At 36.2% G+C, this 24056-nt stretch overlaps 1 protein-coding gene across 1 annotated transcript; it reads left to right on the plus strand.

Annotated features, from left to right (window-relative positions):
• Positions 1-9179: 9179 nt before the first annotated feature.
• LOC110449940 (probable cytochrome P450 12d1 proximal, mitochondrial) lies at positions 9180-23391 on the plus strand. Its single transcript, XM_021497123.1, has 10 exons — positions 9180-9199; positions 10627-10802; positions 15335-15560; positions 16028-16206; positions 16701-16899; positions 17780-17963; positions 18986-19155; positions 19708-19789; positions 20081-20290; positions 21617-23391. Exons 1-10 carry the CDS (start codon positions 9180-9182, stop codon positions 21743-21745), a joined length of 1575 nt encoding a protein of 524 aa, XP_021352798.1. The 3' UTR covers positions 21746-23391.
• Positions 23392-24056: the final 665 nt, after the last annotated feature.

The following is a 24056-nucleotide window of genomic DNA, read 5'->3' on the forward strand; positions in this document are numbered from 1 at the left end:
CCCGAGAGTATAACCGCAGCTATATATGCATACTTTAGGGAATTACTCGTATAGGGGAAGGAAGGAGTTAAGGAATAACCCGGTCGTTGTTTCCTATGAATCACTCGGCGGGGCCAGCTCAATAACAAACAAAATATAAGCTTTAAGCTTTAGTGATAACGCGAACTCAATATAGCCTACACATGCTAGTATTGTTTCTCTCGAGAGTTACTTTGGCCCTTTTATACACTTACGCAAGATAATCATGTGTTTACGCATCATATATAAGTAGTAGTAGAAGTGGTTGTCATGATTAAAATCAGTTGCTATAATTATGTACTTTGCTAAGTCCCACTTTTATAAGTATATTCCGGATATCCAAACCCACATCTCTATTCGGGTTATGTTTTTCTTATCTAGTCTCATTATTTAATCCTGGCTAAAGATCAGATCATTCTGCCCCCATTTTTTTATTTTGAAACTGAATGAATTTAAAAAAGGTAAAGGTCTATGGAAACTAAAAATTCCTTATTATATGACCTGTATATATAGATATGGTTAAAAACTGCATTGAAAATATTAAGTTACAATATTTTTTGCTTGTATATAATTTTGATTCCATTAAAAATATCCCTGATAATGATATACAGTTTATAATAAATGATTTTTGGAGACTTTATTAATGGAAATAAGAGGTAGGTCTATTTCATACTCACCGTACAGGAAAAAAACAAACAAAACTCGGGGAGGAAGAGATTAAAAAATCCATTTCAGTAATAGAAGCTGAAACAAACCCAGACCTGGAGCAATTAAGGGAAAAGAAAAGGGAATTAGAATATATTCGTTTGAAGAGAATTCGGAGAAGTATCATTAGATCCAGGGCAAAATGGGTAGAAGAAGGAGAAACACCAACATCTTACTTTTTCAATCTTGAAAATAGAAACTATACTTCTATTATTATTCTCAAAATTCAGAAAGAAAACAATGATATTATTACAAAGCAAGAACATATTTTAATGGAAGTAAAATATTTTTATGAAACTTTATATAGATTTAGGGAGGTTGATAACATTGATTTAGAAGTACATCTCTAGAATTGCAATGTTCTAAAACTAAGTAACGATGAATCTCACAGCTTAGAGGGAAAAAAAAAATTGATGATGCAGGGAAAACTCTTAAAGAAATAAAAAATAATAAAAATCCAGTGTACGACGGCTTCACAGCAGAATTTTTTAAAGTAATTTGGAAAAATGTAGGTACTTTTGTTGTTCGTTCCATAAATTATGGTTTTCCAATTTGTCAGCTTTCAGTTACTCAAAGACATGGTGTCATAACTTGTATCTACAAGGGAGTTAATAACGTCATTAAAAAAAAATGAGACTCATTACACTTTTAAATATTACATATAAAATAGCATCTGGGGTAATTTCATGTTGTTTTAAAACAGTATTGGGAAACATTAGCAATGAAGACCAGACAGGATTTGTATCGGGGCGGTACATTGGGGAAAATATTCGTACAGTATATGATCTGATGCAGTATGCAGAGGATCACAACATCCCAGGAATCTATCTATCTATATGTTATACTCCACAGAGACCAGAATGGCTTTAATGCGGAGGGGAATGTTAATGTTGATAGATTTTGAAAAAGGTTTCGATTCAGTATCATGGGAATTTATAGATAAAGTACTAATAGTAAAAATAGTAATATTATTAAGTCATTGTTGATTTCACAACTGAACTATTTGTTTATTACTTTGCCAAATCCACCAGAAAAATATATCACTCTTTTAAACTCATTATTTTTTTTATTTTTTTTTGTGGAATGGTAAATGTCATAAGATTAAAAAAGATGTTGTTATTTAAAACTATATGGAAGGGGGGTGGGGGTGGGGGGTAAAGATGGTTGATGTATATGCTTTCATTAAATCTCTAAAGCTAGGATGGGTAAGAAGATTTTTTTAGTCATCAGGCAAATGGAAGTTAATGTTGAACACAATTATTGATATAAAAAAGTTGCTCAATTGTGGAAAAGAATAAATTCATTTAAGTGGTTCTAGTTGCATCAATTTATTTTGGAAAGATGTATTCAAAGCATGGGATAGACTTAATAACTCAAAATTTATGAGGCTTACTAGACAAGATTCCATTCTAAAAACTCCGCTTTGGTATAACAATGATATCCAGGTAAATAATAAGTTTTAACTGGTTTAAAGCAGGTGTGTTTACATTAAATGACCTAATTAAAAATTCAGATAATTTGACCTTTTTTTCATTTGACAAGTTTCTATATAGTTTTCAAATCGATACAAACTTTCTGCAATATCACGGATTGGTATCTGCTATCCAACGCTTTTTAAGAAGACATGATTTCCTGAGGGAAAGACCTTCCCAGCCTATTATACCACTATTATTTGATATATTCTTTAAGAGTAAGAAAGGTTCTAAAGATTTTTATAATATTATTATCGCTCCAGCGACACTGCCTACTGGAACCAGAAAATGGAATCAGGAGACAGAATTACAATGGTTCCAAGTTCGAATTATACACCGTATTTTAGTAACAAACACTTTTATTTTTATTTTTTTGAAGTCAAATTAAGTCGAAGTCCTGTATGTACCTTGTGTAATATGGAGCATGAAACTATAGTGCATTGTTTATGGGAATGTAAAGAGCTGCAAGCATTTCTTCAGAGATTTGAATCTCTACTTGATATACTCCTGATTTCTTTTGCGTATAATAAGGAATCCTTCCTTTTTGGAATAATATCACAACACTCGAGCTATGTGGACAAAGACATTTTAATTCTTATAAAGCAATACATTTACAAGACTAGATGCCTGAGCAACTCTTTAGCTTGTTGCAAAGGGTATTTAATTAGTGATCCACATGAAATAATATCTCCCAAATCCCCCCCCCCCCCCCCGCCCTATATACAAATACATGTATATAAAGCTAGTATATATATATATGTTTGTTTCCCTTACTAAAGTTTGATTATCTTTCGTAAAAACATATATTTACCATATATGTAAACAAAAAATATTGCTGGACGAATCGTCGTGTCATTTTTACAGCTTCATCTTTCTTCAAGCTTCAGCTTTCACGGTGTATCATAATCTCTTTGTCGTTGTTCGAAAACACACACAGTATCATTGGTCAACGATGCCATCAGTCATTGTAATTTTTGCCGTTGGCTTTCGCTTGCCGAGCGGCTCATTGTTTTCAAATAAAAGTTATATTCTAGAATATTCCTTCTTATTTTTTAATGTAATGTAAGTGTTCTGTGTTTTCCCGTGTCTCAATAAAGGGGCGGAATTCCCCGAAAATTGGACAACCTCATATAGTCCACACTGTTGGAATTTATCCCTTGCCCTATTTACCAATTCAAGGTCATTCGTATCCTACAAACATATCTTTGTTAAGATCCAGTGTTATATGGGAATTTACCGTTGATATTGATTCTCTGACCCATATATAATCTACTTTTATGTTTAAGCGATTAAAATATGGAAAACCTGTGGGGTGTAATATGATTTGGAAACGTCAGTAATATTTGTTAAAATCACAAGTGAAGCATAGGAAAATAAATCTCGGAGTTATCGAAGACGACTGTTTACCTTGGGAATAACAAAGCCCAGAAGCGTTCAGAAAATTATTTTCCAAATGAGACACTTTCGGCCTTTCCTAGCATTCAATCTGTCTAACATTTTTTCAATTGTTTCATTAATCCCCACACATCGATTAGTCCTAGAATATTTTGGAAAATGTTTCCCAAAACCAAATTGCAAAACAGAAATCATAATTATAATACAATGAGACTTATTTGGAATCCTCAAATAAAGTGTTAGCTCAAGTCAACAGTAACGTTTATAAAACACTACCCGTTTCCAGCTTTCTTTTTTACCAAGGTTAATTCCGTCTTTGCGTATTGCAGAGTTATCTGCTCTTGTGAGCATGTATTGATTGTTACGTCATTTGTTTGTGAGAGTAACGTCATCAATTTGTTGAGAAAACGACGTGATTTTCTCACACAAACCAATGACGTAACAATCGAAACCTGCTCACAAGAGAGGATAACTCTGCAATACGCAAAGACGAAATACGACAAAAGACATTTACCCTTAGTGAGCATGTTCCGTCTTTTCATATTGCAGAGTTATCTGCTCTTGTGAGCAAGTATTGATTGTTACGTCATTTGTTTGTGAGAGTAACGTCATAATTTGAGATTTAATCGATGTTTTGTGGATTTCAATAATCTATAAATGAGCTATTTTACTTACTCATCCAAATATATCAACAAAACTGTGAGACGTATTCCACAAAGGTAAAACCAGGGACAGTATATATATACTAAACGTCCCTGGTAAAACTGAGTGGAAATATGATATTGACTCTGACTGGTTAGCTTCAGTATTACTATGTTTATGAATTGTTCTATCGACATAAGGCGTCAACAGAAAATGCCACTGAAACAGAGATTTACCTATTTAATAGTCAAAGGGTTTAACATCTTTCGAGTTTTACCGGTATAGGAGTAATAAAGGTTTTTTCATCAGAATGCTTCACAAGTTAACATACGCAGCGCATATTACCAAATACGCAATCCTTTCAGAATTTTTATTAAAAGCTAAAGCGTTGAGTTTGATTTTCAGAGTGTAAATATATGTCTATCATGACCACCCCTGTGATCAGTTCCACGGCTTTAATAACGATATATAATATATTATAAGACTCTTTCATGTCCAGGGGTGTAGGATAGGAAATTCCACCCGAGGGGTTTTCAAATTTGGTAAAACCCGAGACTATGCCATAAAATCTGTCTGAATTCAAGAAGGATATACAAATCAATCTGTTTACGCCTGCATTGAAGGCGCTTTTGCGTAGACGTCATATACACACAACCCTATACGCATGTTTATGTGCATATGGAGATGCATGTCTTATTACCTTATGTATAATGCTGATTTGTATGTTATATTTATAGTTTTCACTGTAGAAATACTATTACTCGTGTGTTGTAATACGCCTTAGAGTAATTTTGCAAATTATATACCGCGTTTAATAAATGTTATTTATTATCATTATTAATATTGCAAACTACTTAGCTATTTCTTTGGTCGTTATTGTTAGCAATTTGTTTCAATAAAATGTTGCCGTGGGATGTTCCAAGTTTAAAATAAAGCAGTTTATTTGAGAAAAAAGAAAATTCAAAATTGTCGACTGTTCGTTCCTATTAATTACAACATATACTCGTGTAATTTGAGACTGATCGCTTGTAAAAATGAACGCAAGACATACACATGTGATTACACTTATCAAATATGGTAACTAACACCGTATGCAAAATAAAAGAATTTCTCTGCAGCATACAGTTTCTTCGTCCTTCAAGGACCCATCGGTCATACAAGGGACCAAAAAGGTTAAAATCTAAACTAGCCTAACATACAACTAATCATAAGAATTTCAAAAATAAGAGGAGTACTGATAATGAGTGATGTATGTATATTTAATGAATTTGTCACTACTCAACATAACCGTGGCCATCAGGATTACGGCAAATATCGAGATCATCGGTGAAGTACAGAGCAAATACAGGGTAGACGTGTAAAACCTACTGCTCTGATCTGTGTTTAATGCTGCATTGTATGTCTCTTATATTGTATCCCAGAAATGTGTGGTACAACAACATTGTAAACTGCGATATCATAGTGGGAAATCAGGCAATATTTCTTCAACTTAAATGTACATTGAAAGATCTATTTTAATATGATAATATTGAAGTCTATATAAATTAAAGGTATTGTATTTTCAATCCTGGACATAGGTAGCTGTATTCTATGACAGTTATTTAATTGGTAATTGATTAGAAAATATCACAAAAAGTATGCTAGGGTCAAGGGGAAAAAAGGAACAAGTATTGCACTAACAAAACGACAAATTTGAATTGCGAAATAAAGAGAAAGCCTTGCTGAATTGCAACAGTTTTCTGTTCTGGAACGCTAGGTATTTCCATTACAAAATGTAGCACCCTTAAGGTGTTTCCGCTAATACAAAAACGGTATGAAAGCCACGAATGAAATGTAAATTCAAAATTCATCTATTTAATAACAATTGCGAAAATGCTTTCATCACACTTTTCGTAAATGCATAATGGCTCTTAAAGGTGGTTGGATGGCCCAGAGTATAGCACTCTCGCCTTTCACCAAGACGGCTTGGGTTCAATTCCCCGATCGGACGTTCATTCTTTATTACCTTAAACCTTGCGGTTTATAAGTACAGTGCAGTGCAAATTATACAGTACATATATATATATAGGAGTACAGAGAATACAACCTTCCGACCATGCATACACGATAAAATCACAGAGAAAGTGTAGAGAGTGATTCCTTTAATCTTAAACAGTATTGCATCTCCTTTTTTGACATCGGTTAAGATATTTGGCTAAATTAGAAAGTTATTATTTCTTATTGTCATCAAATCTAAAATAAATTGCCATACTAGGTTTTTTATGATAATATGTTTTAATGAAACGGTTTCTTAAATCAGTATAACGACTACATCTACTAATAAAATGGTATTTGTCTTCAAAATCTCCAGTGTCACAATATATACAAATTCTATCTTTTCTCTCTAAACCATGAAATCTACCCGTTTCAATATTCAACGTATGCGATGACAACCGAATTTTAGCAATTTATATTTTGTAATCCAATAGGTTTAATTAAATACTGTTTAAGCCAAAAAATACCACAGATCCATTTATAAAGAGAACACTTAGCAGATGAATTAATTAAATCTAGACACTCATGTTGAAAAATGTCATGCATTCTACATTTAATAATATTCAGAATTTGACCTTCATTACCCTCTGTTAGCCATAGATATCCCAAACCTAACCTATATTATTCTAAATTTCCTAATAATTTGTAAAGGTAGCCCCTCTAATTCTTGATAAATCATTACATTAGGTGTGCATTTCTTAACCCCCAAAATTCGTTTACAAAAATTCAAATACACTTTCTCAATATCTGGAGCTTTGTGAAAGCCCCACACTTCAGCTCCATAGTTTAGGACACTGCACACAAAAGTATCAAAATCGCTAAGTTGGGTTTCAATATTGAAATATTTCCTTTTAAAAACATTGGATACAGCATATAGTGCTTTCCTACCTTGTTCTGCTAATTTCTCTTGTTTAATACTAAATTTACCATTGAATTTCATTAGAATACCAAGGTAGCTAAAACTATCAACATTTTCTAAAACATTACCATCATAAAACCATTTTTCTTCCTCCTTCAACTTACCACCATTTCTACCAATTGTAATGTTGACTTTAAGGTATTTCATACAGCGTCATGTCAGTGTATTTATTTAAGAATTGGTTGTCATATTTTTGACGTTTATTGGCGTGTAAACTACATCGGGCTTGCGATATATTGAATGGTGCGCGTTACCATGTTGAATATAGTTTACACGCCACTAAACGTCAAAAATATGACAACCAATCCTTATATTTATATTCCAAACCAACAATATTAGTTGTGCCTTGTTGCGAGTATTGTTAATTGCTGTTTTAAAACTCTTATACACACCGACTGGGTCAGCGGTAAATTGTTCGGAACAGCCGGGTAGTTTCGCATTCCACAGTCGTTGTCAAGGGCAACCAGGCCAACAAAAACAATAAACAAGAAAGTTCCACAGTAAACACATCAATTTAATAATTGATGTTTTTTATTTAAATGCATATATGTCAATTACCAATTTGTATACTAACATGTGACCATTTTAATAAATGTTGTGGTCATTTAGCGATATAACTGTCATACAGTAACATTTTAAGACACAACACAGCGGAACATCGCCACTTGGTAAATGAACATCCATGAAAGGTAGAATTACTCAGGAAACCTGACGTGAACATTCTATTTCTATTTTCTACTGTTTTTGTATTTTTCCTTTTTATTTATAGTGTACTTGTGCTCAAGCCTAATTTCTTGTTCCGGTTATAAATTATTGGAAAAAGAAAATTCTGTCAATGATTTTAAAAAATGCTTGAAGAGACTTCCATCCAAAAACTGTTTTCAATGTTTACATTTGACTTTTTGATCATTTGACATCATTTAAGTGAGTTACAATAAAACTGGTTTGAGCACAGAATCCATGCTTGAGCATGAGAACGGTTTCATGAATACGTGCTCAGACCTTAGTTGTTTATAGACGTTAACCAAAGCCCATCACAGGGTTTTCCGGAGAGAAGCATTCAACAAAGGAAACTAAAATAATCTTAATGGGTAAAAAAAATATACCTTTACAAAAGAGAGGCAGATAGTTCTAATTAAAAGTTAAAGTACGTCCTAAAAAACAAAGACAGCCATGGTTCGATTCCTCGATCGGACGCGAAAAGGGTCACTTGTCCGACCACGCGGGCTTTCTCTTAGTTCTACGGTTTCTCCCAACTCAAATACCCCGGTACTAACATCCGAACTAACAAGAGTGATTAATATAAATTGAAATTACTTATTTCATAGTTGTTTAAAACATATGAAGTGTATTTTTAATGTCATTTAATGATGTGCATCCATGTATGTTATGTTTGCGAGCATGTATGTATGTGTGATGGAGGCGGTATTTTGGTGTATTTACCTCCTTCTGATAGCATTGATCTGATACCGTTAAAATAATTTGCCTTATCGATATCTCATTGTTTCTGTTTACTGAACAATAGAACCAAAATCATTTAGAGTTATCGAAGGACCGCCTTTACCCGTTGTTAGTATAATGTGACCGTTTACATGCCTTCGGTATGGTATTTCAGTGAGATAGTACTCTAAAGTCGGTATCAGATCCGTGCTATTACCCTGCCTCCACCAAACATACACACAATTACCCAATCATTACACACACGGAGGATTTCCATGTTAAACGACAAGAATACGCTGTGCACTGCTGACTGTTTATGCAAGTAGAAACGAGGTCGTATTTACCTTTGGTAACCCGTTTGCCTTGTATTCTGAGCAGGGGTTAACGGCCCCGACGAATATACTTGATGTTTGTCGGGCACAGAGTGAGTAAAACGTACACTATAGCAGGTTTCAAATGATTCTTGTCTTCACAGCGCCCATTCACCCGGTTATTATACATAGCCGTGATAGCTCCGGGATTTGGCAGTCTAGTGTCAACCTTATCTATACAACATGGCTGCTACGGGTGTAAGGTAATGTTTTAACAATTCCTAGTGTACATATGGTCGATACGTGTTAAATATTATTTCTTATGAGTACTTATTATTTATATATTGCTGTGCAGTCAATATTAATTTTAACTTTCAATGTGCATTACAACTGATATATTTAGTAACTTATTTAAAAACAAATATGTTTCTTTCTACATTATCGATTGACCTATTGAAACGAGACCTGTGGAAACGTTTGCCTGTACCATGACCTAGTAAACGAGAAGTAAACATTCTTCATATGCACGATTGTGTCACGACAACGTCAAACGCTTTAACAACAGACTTTCGCAAGACAATGTCAGCAGATGGAAATTGCAGACACATATATACACTTAACTTACACGTAATTATAACCATATAAGAAATCTACCCCTCCAATTTGTAATAGTGTCTTCATCTCTGTACCACTGAACAGCAGTAAGTTTAATCTAAAATACTTCAATCTAAATTATGTGTGGAACTGTATGATGTCTTGACAGTTCGTTTTAATCACGTCACAAATGAACAATATTTAACTCACATACACTTTGGAAACAGGTTTAAGGCCTATTGAACATTCATACTTTTTGAAAACCGGTTATAGTCAGTATCAATCACAACTTTTATGCAATGTTTAATATCCATTATGCATTATGAAATCACGTGGTCAGAATCAACAGTTAACAACATGTTAACTATGTTGTTGTAAGACTCTTATATATAAGCACACACTGAGGAGCTATGTTTTGCATTGTTGTAAATGTGTACTCTTTTCCTGAAATGTTTCCTTAAACCTACATGTACCTGTAAAATAGACACATTTATTTGTACAAAATGCCGGTCGTCAAAGCGCCTATAACTTAAGTGACAGGGCACTGAACTGACTTGTGGTGCATTATTCATCTTTGCTTAAAGCAGTAACAGTATACATATATATATATATATATATATATATATATATATATAGGTGTCGTATTGTGTCTTAACGTTCTATTTATGATGGTCACGTGGTGCAAATTGTACTACACCTTTTGATTTGTGTTTTCTTGTCTACGTATAGTAATGTGATCATATAACATGTTTATCGTGGCGGATATATCTACCAAACTGGTGTGTTTAACCTAGATGTGTACCTACCTGTATCGTAACTGAAATGAATTAATAATTTGAGGTCAACCTTCAGTACATGTAGTAACATGAGTATGTCAATGTGTTACGCAATGAATTCCCTGACCGACACAATTTCTCACCCGGTGAGAGGTTATGCATGTGTAATGAATAGCTATGGGTAGAATTTTTTTCGCTAAGCACATATCCATATGAAACCTATAAACGGACGCTCTAGATGGTTCGCTCGTTGCTGTTTCTTAGTTCGCATATCTCAACAAGTACACATCATTTGTAACATATTCTATACATGTACACAGGTCGAGTCGGTTGTTACAAGTGCTACATAATGCTGTCCCCAGAACTTCCCTTGTCCATACGGCCGCTGTCTTTGATAGTACAGCGGGGGACGCCAAACCATTCCACGACATTCCCGGTCCCAGTGGTATCTACAATGTGCCATACATTGGCACAATGTTACAGTTCAAGCCATTTTGTGAGTAAAACTGTTGATTGCTCTGGAACCTATAGATGACAATCATTTGTTTATGTATTCTTATATATATAGTCCCAGCAGGTAGGGCGGAAGAATTGTACATGCTGCTGCCCCCATTGCAAGATCGTAAGAGGCGACTTAATTTGGGATCTTATCTTTTCTCTTCTTTCTACACATTTTTTTTTCTTCGTAATGTCTCCCTAGACAATGCCTCACTTTTGGCCTTTAGTTGAGCGTTCGCCCCTGTGAGGAAGGCTTTGGGTTCTGTCCCGTGGCCGAAATATACCAGAGTCTTTAAAAATGGTAATTTTTACTCCTGCTTAACGCTCAGCAATTTAGGAGTGGGACGACTGGTTCGCCTGTTATCAGTATAATGTGACCGGGTGGGGTGTCCTGCTTAGTGTCTTCAACATATGTTTCAGTGAGGTAGCACTATAAAGTCGGCATCAGTTCCGCGCTATCACAGGGAGACAAACACGAACATATCGCAGTCTCCCAAAACATACACGCATACACTACACGCATGCATCTTGCACACAGGGGAGGCCGTCCTTAAATGACCATAGCTGTTGATAGGACGTTAAACAATACTAAACCAGACCAAACAAATCTGATATATAGTCTTCAGAAAAAAATCCAGACACCTACCTCCCACTCAAAAGTAGCAAACTGTAATGTATGCACGTATAAAAGAACGTCACGTGTGATATGAATAAACTTCTCTTTAAAGTAAGTAGAGAAAATTCTTTACCTCAGATTTTTTGGATTGCTTGGTTGGACTAAACGTCCAATTAACTTCTACAATGAAAGTCATTTAAGGACATGCGACCATGTATGTACTTCAAACGCGTGTGCTGGATTTGGTATACTTTTTAGCTCACCTGAATGACAGTGCCAAGTGAGCTTATGCCGTGGCGCGGCGTCCGTCGTCCGTCCGTCGTCCGTCTGTCCGTCCGTCCGTCCGTCCGTCCGTCCGTTCGTCCGTCCGTCCGTCCGTCCTCGTCCGTCAACTTCTCCTTTAAACAACTTCTTCTGAAGAACGGACAGGCCTAGAGTCATGATATTTGGCTGAAAGCTTCGTTGGTAGGAGCCCGACAAACTTTGAGAACGAAATTGACCTTGACCTGTTTTCAAGGTCACAGGGGTCAAATATGTCAAAAACTTCAAACGACTTCTTCTAAAGAACTAAAAGGTATAGAATCTTCATATTTGGCTGATGGCTTCCTGGGATAGAGCCCAACAAAGTTTGAGAATGAAAATGACCTTGACCTACTTTCAAGGTCACAGGGGTCAAATGTGTCAAACACTTCAAACGACTTCTTCTGAAGAACTGAAAGGTATATAATCTTTATATTTGGCTGGTGGCTTACTGGGATAGAGCCCAACACAGTTTGAGAATGAAAACTAGTTTGACCTACTTTCAATGTCACAGGGGTCATATATGTCAAAAGCTTCAAATGACCTCTTCTGAAGAACTGAAAGGTATAGAATCTTTATTTTTGATTGATGGCTTCCTTGGATAGAGCCCGACAAAGTTTGAGAATGAAAATGACCTTGACCTTCTTTTAAGGTCACAGGAGTCAAATATCTCAGACACTTCAAACGACTTCTTCTGAAGAACTGAAAGGTATAAAATCTTTATTTTTGATTGATGGCTTCCTTGGACAGGGCCCAACAAAGTTTGAGAATGAAAACGACCTTGACCTTCTTTTAAGGTCACAGGAGTCAAATATCTCAGACACTTCAAACGACTTCTTCTGAAGAACTGAAAGGTATAAAATCTTTATTTTTGATTGATGGCTTCCTTGGATAGAGCCCGACAAAGTTTGAGAATGAAAATGACCTTGACCTTCTTTTAAGGCCACAGGAGTCAAATATATCAGACACTCCAAACGACTTCTTCTGAAGAACTTGTAGTTATAAAATCTTAATATTTGGCAGGTGGCTTTCTGGGAAAGAGCCAAACAAAGTTTGCGAATGAAAATGACCTTGACCTAATTTCAAGGTCACAGGGGTCAAATATGTCAAAAATTTCAAACGACTTCTTCTGAAGAATTAAAAGGTATAGAATCTTCATATTAGGCTGATGGCTTCCTTGGATGGAGCCCAATAAAGTTTGAGAATTAAAATTACCTTGACCTTCTTTCAAGGTCACAGGTGTCAAATGTGTCAAACAATTCAAACGACTTCTTCTGAATAACTGAAAGGTATATAATCTTTATATTTGGCTGGTGGCTTCCTGGGATAGAGCCCAACACAGTTTGAGAATGAAAACTAGTTTGACCTACTTTCAATGTCGCAGGGGTCATATATGTCAAAAGCTTCAAATGACTTCTTCTGAAGAACTGAAAGGTATATAATCTTTATATTTGGCTGGTGGCTTCCTGGGATAGAGCCCAACACAGTTTGAGAATGAAAACTAGTTTGACCTACTTTCAATGTCGCAGGGGTCATATATGTCAAAAGCTTCAAATGACCTCTTCTGAAGAACTGAAAGGTATAGAATCTTTATTTTTGATTGATGGCTTCCTTGGATAGAGCCCGACAAAGTTTGAGAATGAAAATGACCTTGACCTTCTTTTAAGGTCACAGGAGTCAAATATATCAGACACTTCAAACGACTTCTTCTGAAGAACTTGTAGTTATAAAATCTTAATATTTGGCAGGTGGCTTTCTGGGAAAGAGCCAAACAAAGTTTGCGAATGAAAATGACCTTGACCTACTTTCAAGGTCACAGGGGTCAAATATGTCAAACAGTTCAAACAGCTTCTTCTGAAGAATTAAAAGGCATACAATTATAATAATTGGCTGGTGACTTCCCGGGATAGATCTCACCAAAGTTTGCAAATGAAAATGACCTCAACCTAATTTAGAGGTCACAGAAGTCAACAACATTTTAATGGATTTGTTCTTGAGAACTAAAAGGAATGGATTCATAAGATTTGGCTGGTAGCTTTTTGGAATAGAGCTAACCAATTTGCGAAGGAAAATGACATTGACCTACTTACAAGATCACAGGGAAAAATATGTCAAGCAACTTCTGAAGAAGAATCAAAAAGCATAGAATCTTACAATAATATCTTGCTGGTAGTTTCAACAGATGGAACCAACAAAGTTTGCGAGGGAAATATTTTTAGTGCAATATAATATTTAATGAGAATATTTTGCTATGACTGCTTTAATATTCAGGTGAGCGATACAGGCCCTCTTGGGCCTCTTGTTTAATTTGCCTTCATGTGACAGCTCAGATTTGATGCAGACCTACAGTGCTTCCTTTCTGAAATACCATGCCGATGGGACCATGCACAGTATTCCAACTATTCAAAGAAGACATCGAAGTCTGGTGGTAGGACTCCGGGCTCGTGACCGAAGGGTTGCAGGTTCGAGTCACGGCCCGGCACTGTGTTGTATCTATGAGCAAGATACTTTACTCTACTTGTTCCAGTCTAATCAGCTGTAAATGAGTACGTGGTTGGGCAGTGCTAGAATTGTTGAATGCTAGCTGTTAGCGCCGAAATGGCAGCTCCGGCTGTATGCTCCCCAGGGAGTTGAGAAAGGTATTGGCTGGTTGCAAAGGCCCTATTCGAGACGACCTACGAAAATGGTTGGGATAAAGAGGTATATAAGAACCTCGAATTATTATTATCATTATTATTATTCACAATCTCCTGACAGCAAATGAACCAACTGTTTTCGCTATCTTTTCAAGCTAAACGTCAAGTCGTAATTAGGACTTTGGTTTGTTTTGGAAAGGGGACAAAATTCATAACCTTCCTCGCTTATTCTTTTCTCCCACAACCACATAAGGTTTCCAACTCCAAAATCATTGGATAAACCTCTTATGAGTTGGTAAACTGTTTTAAAAACCACTTGTTCACAACACCCCGGACGTGATTTCATCGGTCAATCTTCTGATTATGACGTCAAATAACAAAGACTTGCGACGTCATCTTCTATTGTGACGTCATAGTGCATGCCAACTAGTTCCCCGATCGGTGGCAAGAATACATTCCGAAGAGAATCATATTGTTTCTAGATATATTTTCTGAATGGTATCGGAGAAAAAGGTCCCCAAACCCGTGATAGTTAATTATCATGGTTATCTCACTCTAATTTGTTTTTTCTTTTCCTTCAAAAAATAGAATACACTTGGTAAAAATCAACAAACTCTGGTTAATTAAACATGATAACTTACCACATGCCGTTTGGGAACAAGTATTTACAATTCCCCGACCTGAAGTGATATTGGATTTAACTAGTCGCTTAGAAGTTACATCATTTAAGACGTTTTATCGTTGTTTAAAATGTAGACCCCTTAGGATACGCGCATGAGGTTTGCCGTTCACGTAAATTATGCTACAACGTTATAGTATCTTATTCTTGATGAGAAAATAATGAAATCTCACGGTTCTCCATCCATTTCTCGGATGCCTCTTAATGAATAATCCTAGGACTATCAGCCATACTTTTACCATATAAAAGACAAAAGCAAGGTTATTCATTTGTTATTTCATATCTTTTGTTTGTATAAGCTGACGTCGGTACACGGGATATAGAAAGCCTGTTGCGGACGTTCCGGGAGAGGTACGGAGACATCTCGAAGTTCCGTATGGGTGGTGACTACTGTGTGTGCATTTTCTCGCCCAATCTCTGTCAACAGGCACTGGCCGATAGTCCAAAATTCCCAGAGAGGTTCAGTCTTCAAATGTTTAAGACATTTTACGAAAGAACGGGAGAACAGCAAGGCCTCTTTTTACTGTAAGTATGAAATTTTAATCAATGACTCTGGCTTCACCAAATGTTTTGACTTCTAGACTTGGTGTAGCGAAACTTAACTTTGTCGATCGGCGGCGACAAGGTACATGTAGCTCAATGTGTAGATCGACCTCTACAGTTCGGAGAAGCCCGGTTTCGTATCCCTGTCTGACCGTGCTTTTCCCTCTTCTGTTATTGTGATTACCGTTTTCAAACCATTGTTTCAAGTACAATGTAGCATTAACAAAGAGAAACTATTAAGACATATTAAAAGAAAATGTCTTTGTTTTCAACGTGAACATAAAGATTTGAATGCGTAATTTAAAAAAGACATGATGGTATGCAACACCGGTCTTTACAATTTCTCCAAGAGGAATATGTTTAAATGAAATATTGTTGCATACCATTGTATAGTATACATTCTGGAATGAAGATTTTCAATCCTTAATTAACAGTTTTCTCTATTTTAGGAACGGCGAAAACTGGGCTCGTGTTCGGAAGCCTACACAGAAATTGACAAACCGGCCGACCAGTCTCGAGCCATACCTACCAAAACTTTGTATCGTAGCAGACGACTATGTGCACAAGCTCCGACAATCTTTGTTCATGGACGACGTACTACAGTCATTATACCGTTTCACTACTGAAAGTACGCTTCATATATATCATTATGACAGTCTGATATTGTTACCTTTGAAATCCTGCTCTATATATACATTGATAACATGTTCTTCCACCCGAGACATGTTGATGTATAGTTTGCCTTTAACGCTGACGGTAGACAATGTCGGTGGATATCAGCTAAATGCGACCCAATTGGACGCTGCTGTACATACATCACAATCAAAACAAATAATAACATGCCATTTTATAATCATGAATCGTCTGAAATCAATTATAACTGTCCTTGATACCTTATATGGAACGCTAATGTTTGTCTCACTGTTGTGGCGTTGTCGGCTAACATGTTTTCCTGAATTTGGAAGGAGACATCATGACGAGTTTCGCTGCCATAGTGGTATTGTAAGTGTGTTATATTATATACTCGTACTGCAAGGTAAATATCTTCTTTACTCTTCTTGTCTGTGAGTATCACATTTCCTTTACACATTGATCATTCTTTACTTCTATCTTTTGGGACAGGTATCGGCATGCTCTGTTTCAACAAGCGTCTTGAGTGCCTTGACGGGGGTCATACGTTTGACACTATCATTTATGGGCTTGACATATTCGTGGAAGCTATTAACAAGGACCTCAAGGCCTTAATGCGGCCATCCAAATACCTAAAGCTGAAGACACCATTTTACAGGAAATTTGAACGAACTTTTCTTGGTTTAAGAAAGTAAATACAATGGTTATTTTGACTAATATACATGATGAATTGTCATTGAAAAAAAAAGATCATGTTTGATTTCTTACTTTACTCTCATCGATAAACATTCATTTTAAATGTTCTACTTATTCCCTTGTTTAACATATTATCTTTGAATTCTGTACATATACTGTGGTCGTTTTGCACATCAGTTTAAACTTTCAGTACATAAACAACTTCAATAGTTAGACGATGTACCGAAACATTAATTTACTCACACATATTCCGTCTTTGCGTATTGCAGAGTTATCTTCTCTTGAGACCAGGTATTGATTGTGACGTCATTTGTTTGTGAGAGTAACGTCATCATTTTTCGAGAAAACGACGTAATTTTCTCACACAAACCAATGACGTAACAATCAATCCCTGCGCTCAAGAGAAGATAACTCTGCAATACGCAAAGACGGAATATATGTTTACCCGTTATCGTCTTTTTCAACCTGTGCAGTGCGGGCATCTTACCTGAGAAGCCACGTTGCCTTGATGCTGTTTATGTTGACATCGATTAACCATCGAAGTAGCAGGCAGTATTGGTTTTAATGGTGTTCCACATGTTATGTAAATGCTAGCACAGACATTGGGTTGAAATCTGCTCTGTTCTGAAGATGCTGTCAAATGCAAAGTTAACAGATACGTACACAAAAAATCAGTTATCTTTTACCCTGTTATTGTAATATATAGAAGATTAATAAGCAATTTGTTCATTTCGGTAACTCATTTACTTTAACAGTGGAAATTCCATAATTCTGACAGTTTCAAAACACCAATTTATAATAAAGAAATGTTAGTGAGACCAATTACGTTTTACGCGTATTTGTGTTAAGTTCATGTACTTTCTATTTTGTCGTAGTCTATGTAAGGAACACGTCACCGAGCTTATTGATGAGTATCATCACCTAGAGGAGGCGGGATTGCTGGAGACCCACATGGCGAAGGACTCCAACATGGTATTCACTCTACTTCAGGACAAACGCCTTGACGAAGGAACCGTCACGACAACGGTTACCGACATGTTTATAGGAGGCGTAGATGCTGTGAGTCTTAGTGTATCTTTCTTGACATTATTTTAGCTATATAGTTTCAGTATACTTTCACAGCGTGGAAGTTTTCTTATGACCTCAGTCACAGACAAAGACTTATGTAGTACCACTGCAACCGTTAAACAGTCTGGTATGGCAATTATTCACATAGACGTGGTTCTGTACACCACTGGGTCGCGGGTTCTATGCATATGTGGAGCTTTCGACAGGTACTCGCCGCTGGTCGGTGGTTTTTCTCCGGCAACTCCGGCTTTTCTCTAGGCCGGGACATATCAAAGTCCTTAAAAATGATAGCTGTTATTCCCTACTAAACGTTCAGCATTACGGCATTAAGGAGAATTGCAACAACTGGTTCACTTGTTGTCTATATAATGTGACCGGACGAAATACTGTGCTGGGTGCCTTCGGCATGGTATTTCAGTGAGATAGCACTATAAAGTCGGCATCAGATCCGCTCTATCACAAGGAGGCAAGTACACCAACATACCCTGTCTCCTGCATATACACACGCAATCACGCATAAACTACACGCATGGAGGCACGTCCTTAAATGACCTTAGCTATTAATAGGACGTTAAACAAACACACACAAATATTAAACACGGTTCCCAATATTCGCGGTTTTACAAACATGGATAACTTCGTGTGTAATCATTTATAAGTACACAAGGAAATATACACATATGAGTGTTTATCTAAAACCTAACTTTATGTTACTTTAATTAAAGTTATCAAAATATTTTGTATATTTGAATCCGTATTGCATATGTGTTCAATTTGTGACAGCTGCTTACAGCGATTACCGTATATTGATGGTAAAGAAGGTTGAAGGTACATTTAATTTCTAAGTGAAAATTCACGATATTTTGTTAATTTTCAGAATAATTTGCCGCGGAAATGTATGCTACAGCTTTTCTGTACCACTATTTTTGCAAAAATTGGACGTACGAGGAAAATAACTTGTAATTTGCTTACATTTAATATTTGCCACATTTTCAATATTTTTTTATTTACAGGCAGCGAAGACTATGAGTCTAGTTCTACAGAATCCTTCCATCCACCCAGACAAACAGGAAAAGTTGTATGAAGAGCTCCAAGCCGCCGGTCTCTCCTCGGGGCAGCCCCTCACCAACAGAGTTCTGTCGTCACTGTCCTATCTGAATGCCTGCATCAAAGAGTCTATGAGGTATTTATGATGCAACAGTGACTTTTACATAGGAGATTCTTCGATTGCCTCTCCTGTTACGTAGATTATAAAACAGACATCATACTGTTTTCCACGGTATACAATAAAATAAATTGAACAGTATAAAGTAAAGCCCTAATTAAAATTAGAATAATTCTACAGATATTGTTCTCTAAAGCACATGCTTACGTAATGGTATTAGGGCTACGTCCAAAAACATAAACTCGTTCTTGATTTAGTAACTTGAAATTTCGACTTATAAATGAAACTCGAAATAGAGGGAACTATCAGTATTAGGGCATTCAAAGTTGTTTTCTCAGCATATTGTGTATCGTAGGTGATATCTCGAAACTTTTAATTACAAAGTCGAAATTTCGAAAAAGATATTCTATAATTCCAGCAAGTTAGAACTATTTCTTTAACGAAGATCGTTCGTATTCAACGCCGACGACATCAACATAAAACACAGATATTTTACAAAACACAAAACTGCTTAATACATAAGCCATTAATTGTAAAAAAAAAATGTAATATATTTGAGACATATTGTAGACTTCACTATCCATCCTCTGGGGGAGTACTGAGGACCTTGTCATCAGATATGGTCATAGGAGGATACCATGTCCCTAGGAAAATGAGAAGCTTTATATCTTTTTTGTTTAATATTTAATCAGGCCTGTGTCAATGGTTGTGGAACCTTTAACAATACCAGAAAATGTTCTTCACTTGGTGTTCTTGAAGTTAGTAATAAATAATTCTTTGCCGTCTGTGTTAGCTACAAACTTTGCCATACTAAACATTATATGAATTTTAGGGTAAGCAAAAATATCACCCGAGATAATAACATTTTCTCATTTTCATTTTGTCATTTTCTTTATATACATCATTGTGGTTTATTAAAGATAAAGTGTGATTGTGTCCACAGACATATGTCCTGGTAGGCAATTCCTTAATGGTAAAGGACAATCGGTACTTTGAAGACCCAGAACAGTTCATGCCAGAGCGGTGGCTTCGCTCGAACACAACAACATCTCAGGTTGTCAAAGCTTTCGCCAATTTACCATTTGGTCATGGGAACAGAAACTGTGTTGGAAAGCGTTTTGCAGAGAGGGAAATGCAAATTGGTGTCGCAAAGGTGATTATTGTTAAAAAAAGGGAAAGCGGTAATGGTTTCTGAACTTCAATGGAAACGACCAAACCTTATAAGCTTGTTCCTAGACGGGGATACATTTACTTCATTTGGCAAGAGGCTTATAAGGAATTCGTATTTCAAATGTTGCTGCTACATTTTTACTCATTCAGTTTTATACGTCACACCTTAATGTTACTGTTTCTAATACACATTCGCGTAACCAGATTTAAATAGCAGGACACATACCTGACGTCCGTCCGTACATCCGCCCAGATTTTAAATATATACGTCATTTGGAACCTCTTTAAATGAATAACTACACAAGTATTATTTTTTATTTAATTTCACCTTTTACTAACATGTCAAATAGTGGTGAAACGGTTATATGTTTTGTTCAGTCAGAGGCAAAATTGTATAAACAAAACCGTAACTCGTACTCGATGAAAAAATATAGAAAATATGAACAAAGTACAGATTTACGTAGATATCCTTAAAATGTAGAAGGTGAATAAGCCCAAATGCTCCGATAGGGTAAGCATCTTCGACTTAACTGACAACCGCCATGTTTTGTATTTGTTTCTTTTTCATCGACGCCAAATCGAATTTAAGTCACGTACTCAACTAAGTAAGCGCTACGGTAGTGACACTGCATCTATAGGGCACATTAATCAACTTGATACAATTCGACCATTATAATCCACAAGAAATTTGGAGCAACCACATGCATACCAAATTAACAGTGACATGCAATCATCGTTGGTACATGTAGGCAAAGCTAAGATGTTACTCTCTATAAAAGAAAGCTTTAATACGAAATCTTCAAATTTATCACACGGCTTATTTGTAGGTATTCTTTGTCATATCCCTACAAATAAGCCGTGTGATAAATGTGAAGATTTCGAATTTCGTATCTTTAACTTTTCTTTTATCAAGGTATTCTTTGTCATGTGGGGCTGCGGTAGCCAATTGGTTAAGGCGTCTGCCATTCTGGTACCACAAGCCCTCCACCACTGGGTCGCGGGTTCGAGACGTACGTGGGGCAGTCGCCAGGTACTGGCCGTAGCTCGGTTGGGTTTTTCGGGAACTCCGGCTTTCCTCCACCACCAAAAACCAAACATGGCACGTCCTTAAACGACCATAGCTGTTAATAGGACGTAAAACACAAATAAACTAAAACCAAAATCTTTGTCATGTTCTAGATAAAGATCGCGGCAAGGGACTGACAACTAGCATGAAGAACTTTCTAGTGTTGATAGTATCCATATATCACTGTACATCGTTGTAGTTGAAAATGAATTTTAATGCATGATTGTTTTATGTGCTTGACAGCTGATCCAGAACTTCAGAATTAGCCTCCCTACCGGATATCCGGTCGTCCCACACGTGTACCAGACTTTCGCTGAACCCAAGGGTAAACTTTTCACAGTTGGAGATCCGGGAGTGATTTTACGCATATGAACCGTATCTGAATCCGACACACATTTTAGAAGAGACTTGTTGTTATAAGCAAATCTTAAATCTACGTATGGATAAGTCAGATACTAGACGCTGATATCAGAACAATTATCTGTATGCTAACCGCAATCCAGAATGTAGGTGATGGTATCAGGTAACTTAATGTTGTAGGTTTCACAGACGTTGTGTTTGTATAAAGTAACACCCTTTGATATATCTAAATAAAAATCATGTAGTAGGAAATAATATCTTTGTTCTAACGATTACGTAAAACCAATGACGATCCAAAACTCACCCTTAACGGCCAACCTATTCCTGTAGTAGAACAGACTAAATTCATAGGCGTTATATTTGATAAAAAAATATCGTTCCCTCCTCATATCAAGTACCTTAAGGCTAAATGCATTAAGGCACTTAACCTTTTAAAGGTAATCTCCCATACTGACTGGGGTGCTGAAAAGAAAGAATTGCTAAGAATCTATAGAGCACTTATAGATCCATTGTTTACGGATCCGCAAGAGAGTCGTACCATAAATTGTTGGATACCGTACATCACAAGGGTCTTAGACTTCCACTTGCATTCAAAACCACGCCAGTTGCTAGTCTCTACGTGGAAGCAAACGAACTATCACCTTAAATTGAAAATCGTCGAAAGAAACTGTCATTGCAGTATACAATTCAATTAAAATCAAATCCTTCAAATCAATCCTATTCACCTCGTATTCAATCAAAATTATGAATCTTTATTCCAAAGTGTATTCCGACCTTTAGTATTCACATTAAATCGCCATAATAAATGTTTATGCAATTCAATCATTTGGAACAACTGATGTTCCTCAATGGCTTTAGACTTCGCCCGAGGTTGACTTTACACCACATGAAACAGTAAAATCTGACACTGAAACTTATGCCTTTCGTTTTATCTTTTTCGAAATTGCAGTTGAAATATAAAGACTTTAAACCATTTTATCCTGATGGTTCGAAAGGCGATCATAAAGTCACCGAAGCCATAGTTGCAACAGATGCCGCTTTTGGATACCGGTTACCAAATGATGCATCAATATTTTCTGCAAAATCCCACGCTATCTATCTGGCCCTTGAACACATTCAATCAACTGGTGTACCGAAGTCAATATTCTATTCTGATTCTTTTTCTGTTCTACAGAGCATTCGCAACAAAACTTTAAAGAATATCTCAATTAGGAAATTGATAACACTATCACATAGTATTACCTCAAAATGTCACATTACATTATGCTTGGTTCCCGGACATGTGGGAATACCAGGTAATGAAAAGGCAGATCGCGCCGCCAAAGCGGTTTTATTGCTACCACTTGTTGATATTAAACTTCATTTTAAAGATTTTAAACCGTTAATGACAAATTTTGTAAAATCAAAGTGGCAAAATATTTGGAATCAATGCGTAGACAATAAATAACACTGTGTCAAACCAAAAATCGGTGAATGGTATCCAAGCTATAGAGGAAACCGCCAATACGAGGTTGTCCTTATATTACCCGTCTCCGAATTGGTCATTCCTACATAACCCATTCTTATTTATTGGAAAACGAAGACCAGCCTCAAAGCATAGCATGTAACGAACCATTTACAGTGAAACACTTGTTATTAAATAGCATTGACCTACAGCCAACAAGAGAAAATTATTTATGATAATATAACAGATCTCAAAACATTTTTCGAAAAAGTCGGTATCTCTACAATTCTGTACTATCAAAATGTTTCGGTTTCTTCAGAAAGATAAAACTAAATCATAGCAACTTTTACAATGTATTCAAATTGACGTTTGTCTTTTACCTTTTCGTTCGTTTGATGGTTTTCCTTTAACATGTTTTGTCTACTTTTATTGGTCCTAATGACCTCTTTTGTGTTGATGGGCCGTTAAGAATAAAATTAAAATAATAGTTCTAACGATTATTTTGAACACCATGATAATGAACTTAATGTAGATTACTCGTGCATAGATTATTTGGAAGGACTACAGCACACATTCTGACAATACACGAAGGTGATCCATTGATCTAATAATTCGAGGTTCTCATATACCGCTTTATCACAACCTAGTTCGTAGGTTGTCTCAAAGCGGTTCACAAATTATCATCCGTTGTTATAGGGCCTTTGAAACCAGCCAATACCTTTCCCAACTCCCTAATATCGGTCTCCTGATAGAACGGGGAGGAACAGAAAGTTACGTAGTAATATGAAGAAGTCTTCATTCGTTGGACAGTTCCATGGGTAAGATCGTGTGCTTGATTTTGAACTCAAAGTGAAAGGTAAAATGCACAGTCAATGTTAA

This window comes from Mizuhopecten yessoensis, unplaced genomic scaffold, assembly GCF_002113885.1.
Source record: "Mizuhopecten yessoensis strain PY_sf001 unplaced genomic scaffold, ASM211388v2 scaffold4839, whole genome shotgun sequence".
In the NCBI taxonomy this organism is placed as follows: domain Eukaryota; kingdom Metazoa; phylum Mollusca; class Bivalvia; order Pectinida; family Pectinidae; genus Mizuhopecten; species Mizuhopecten yessoensis.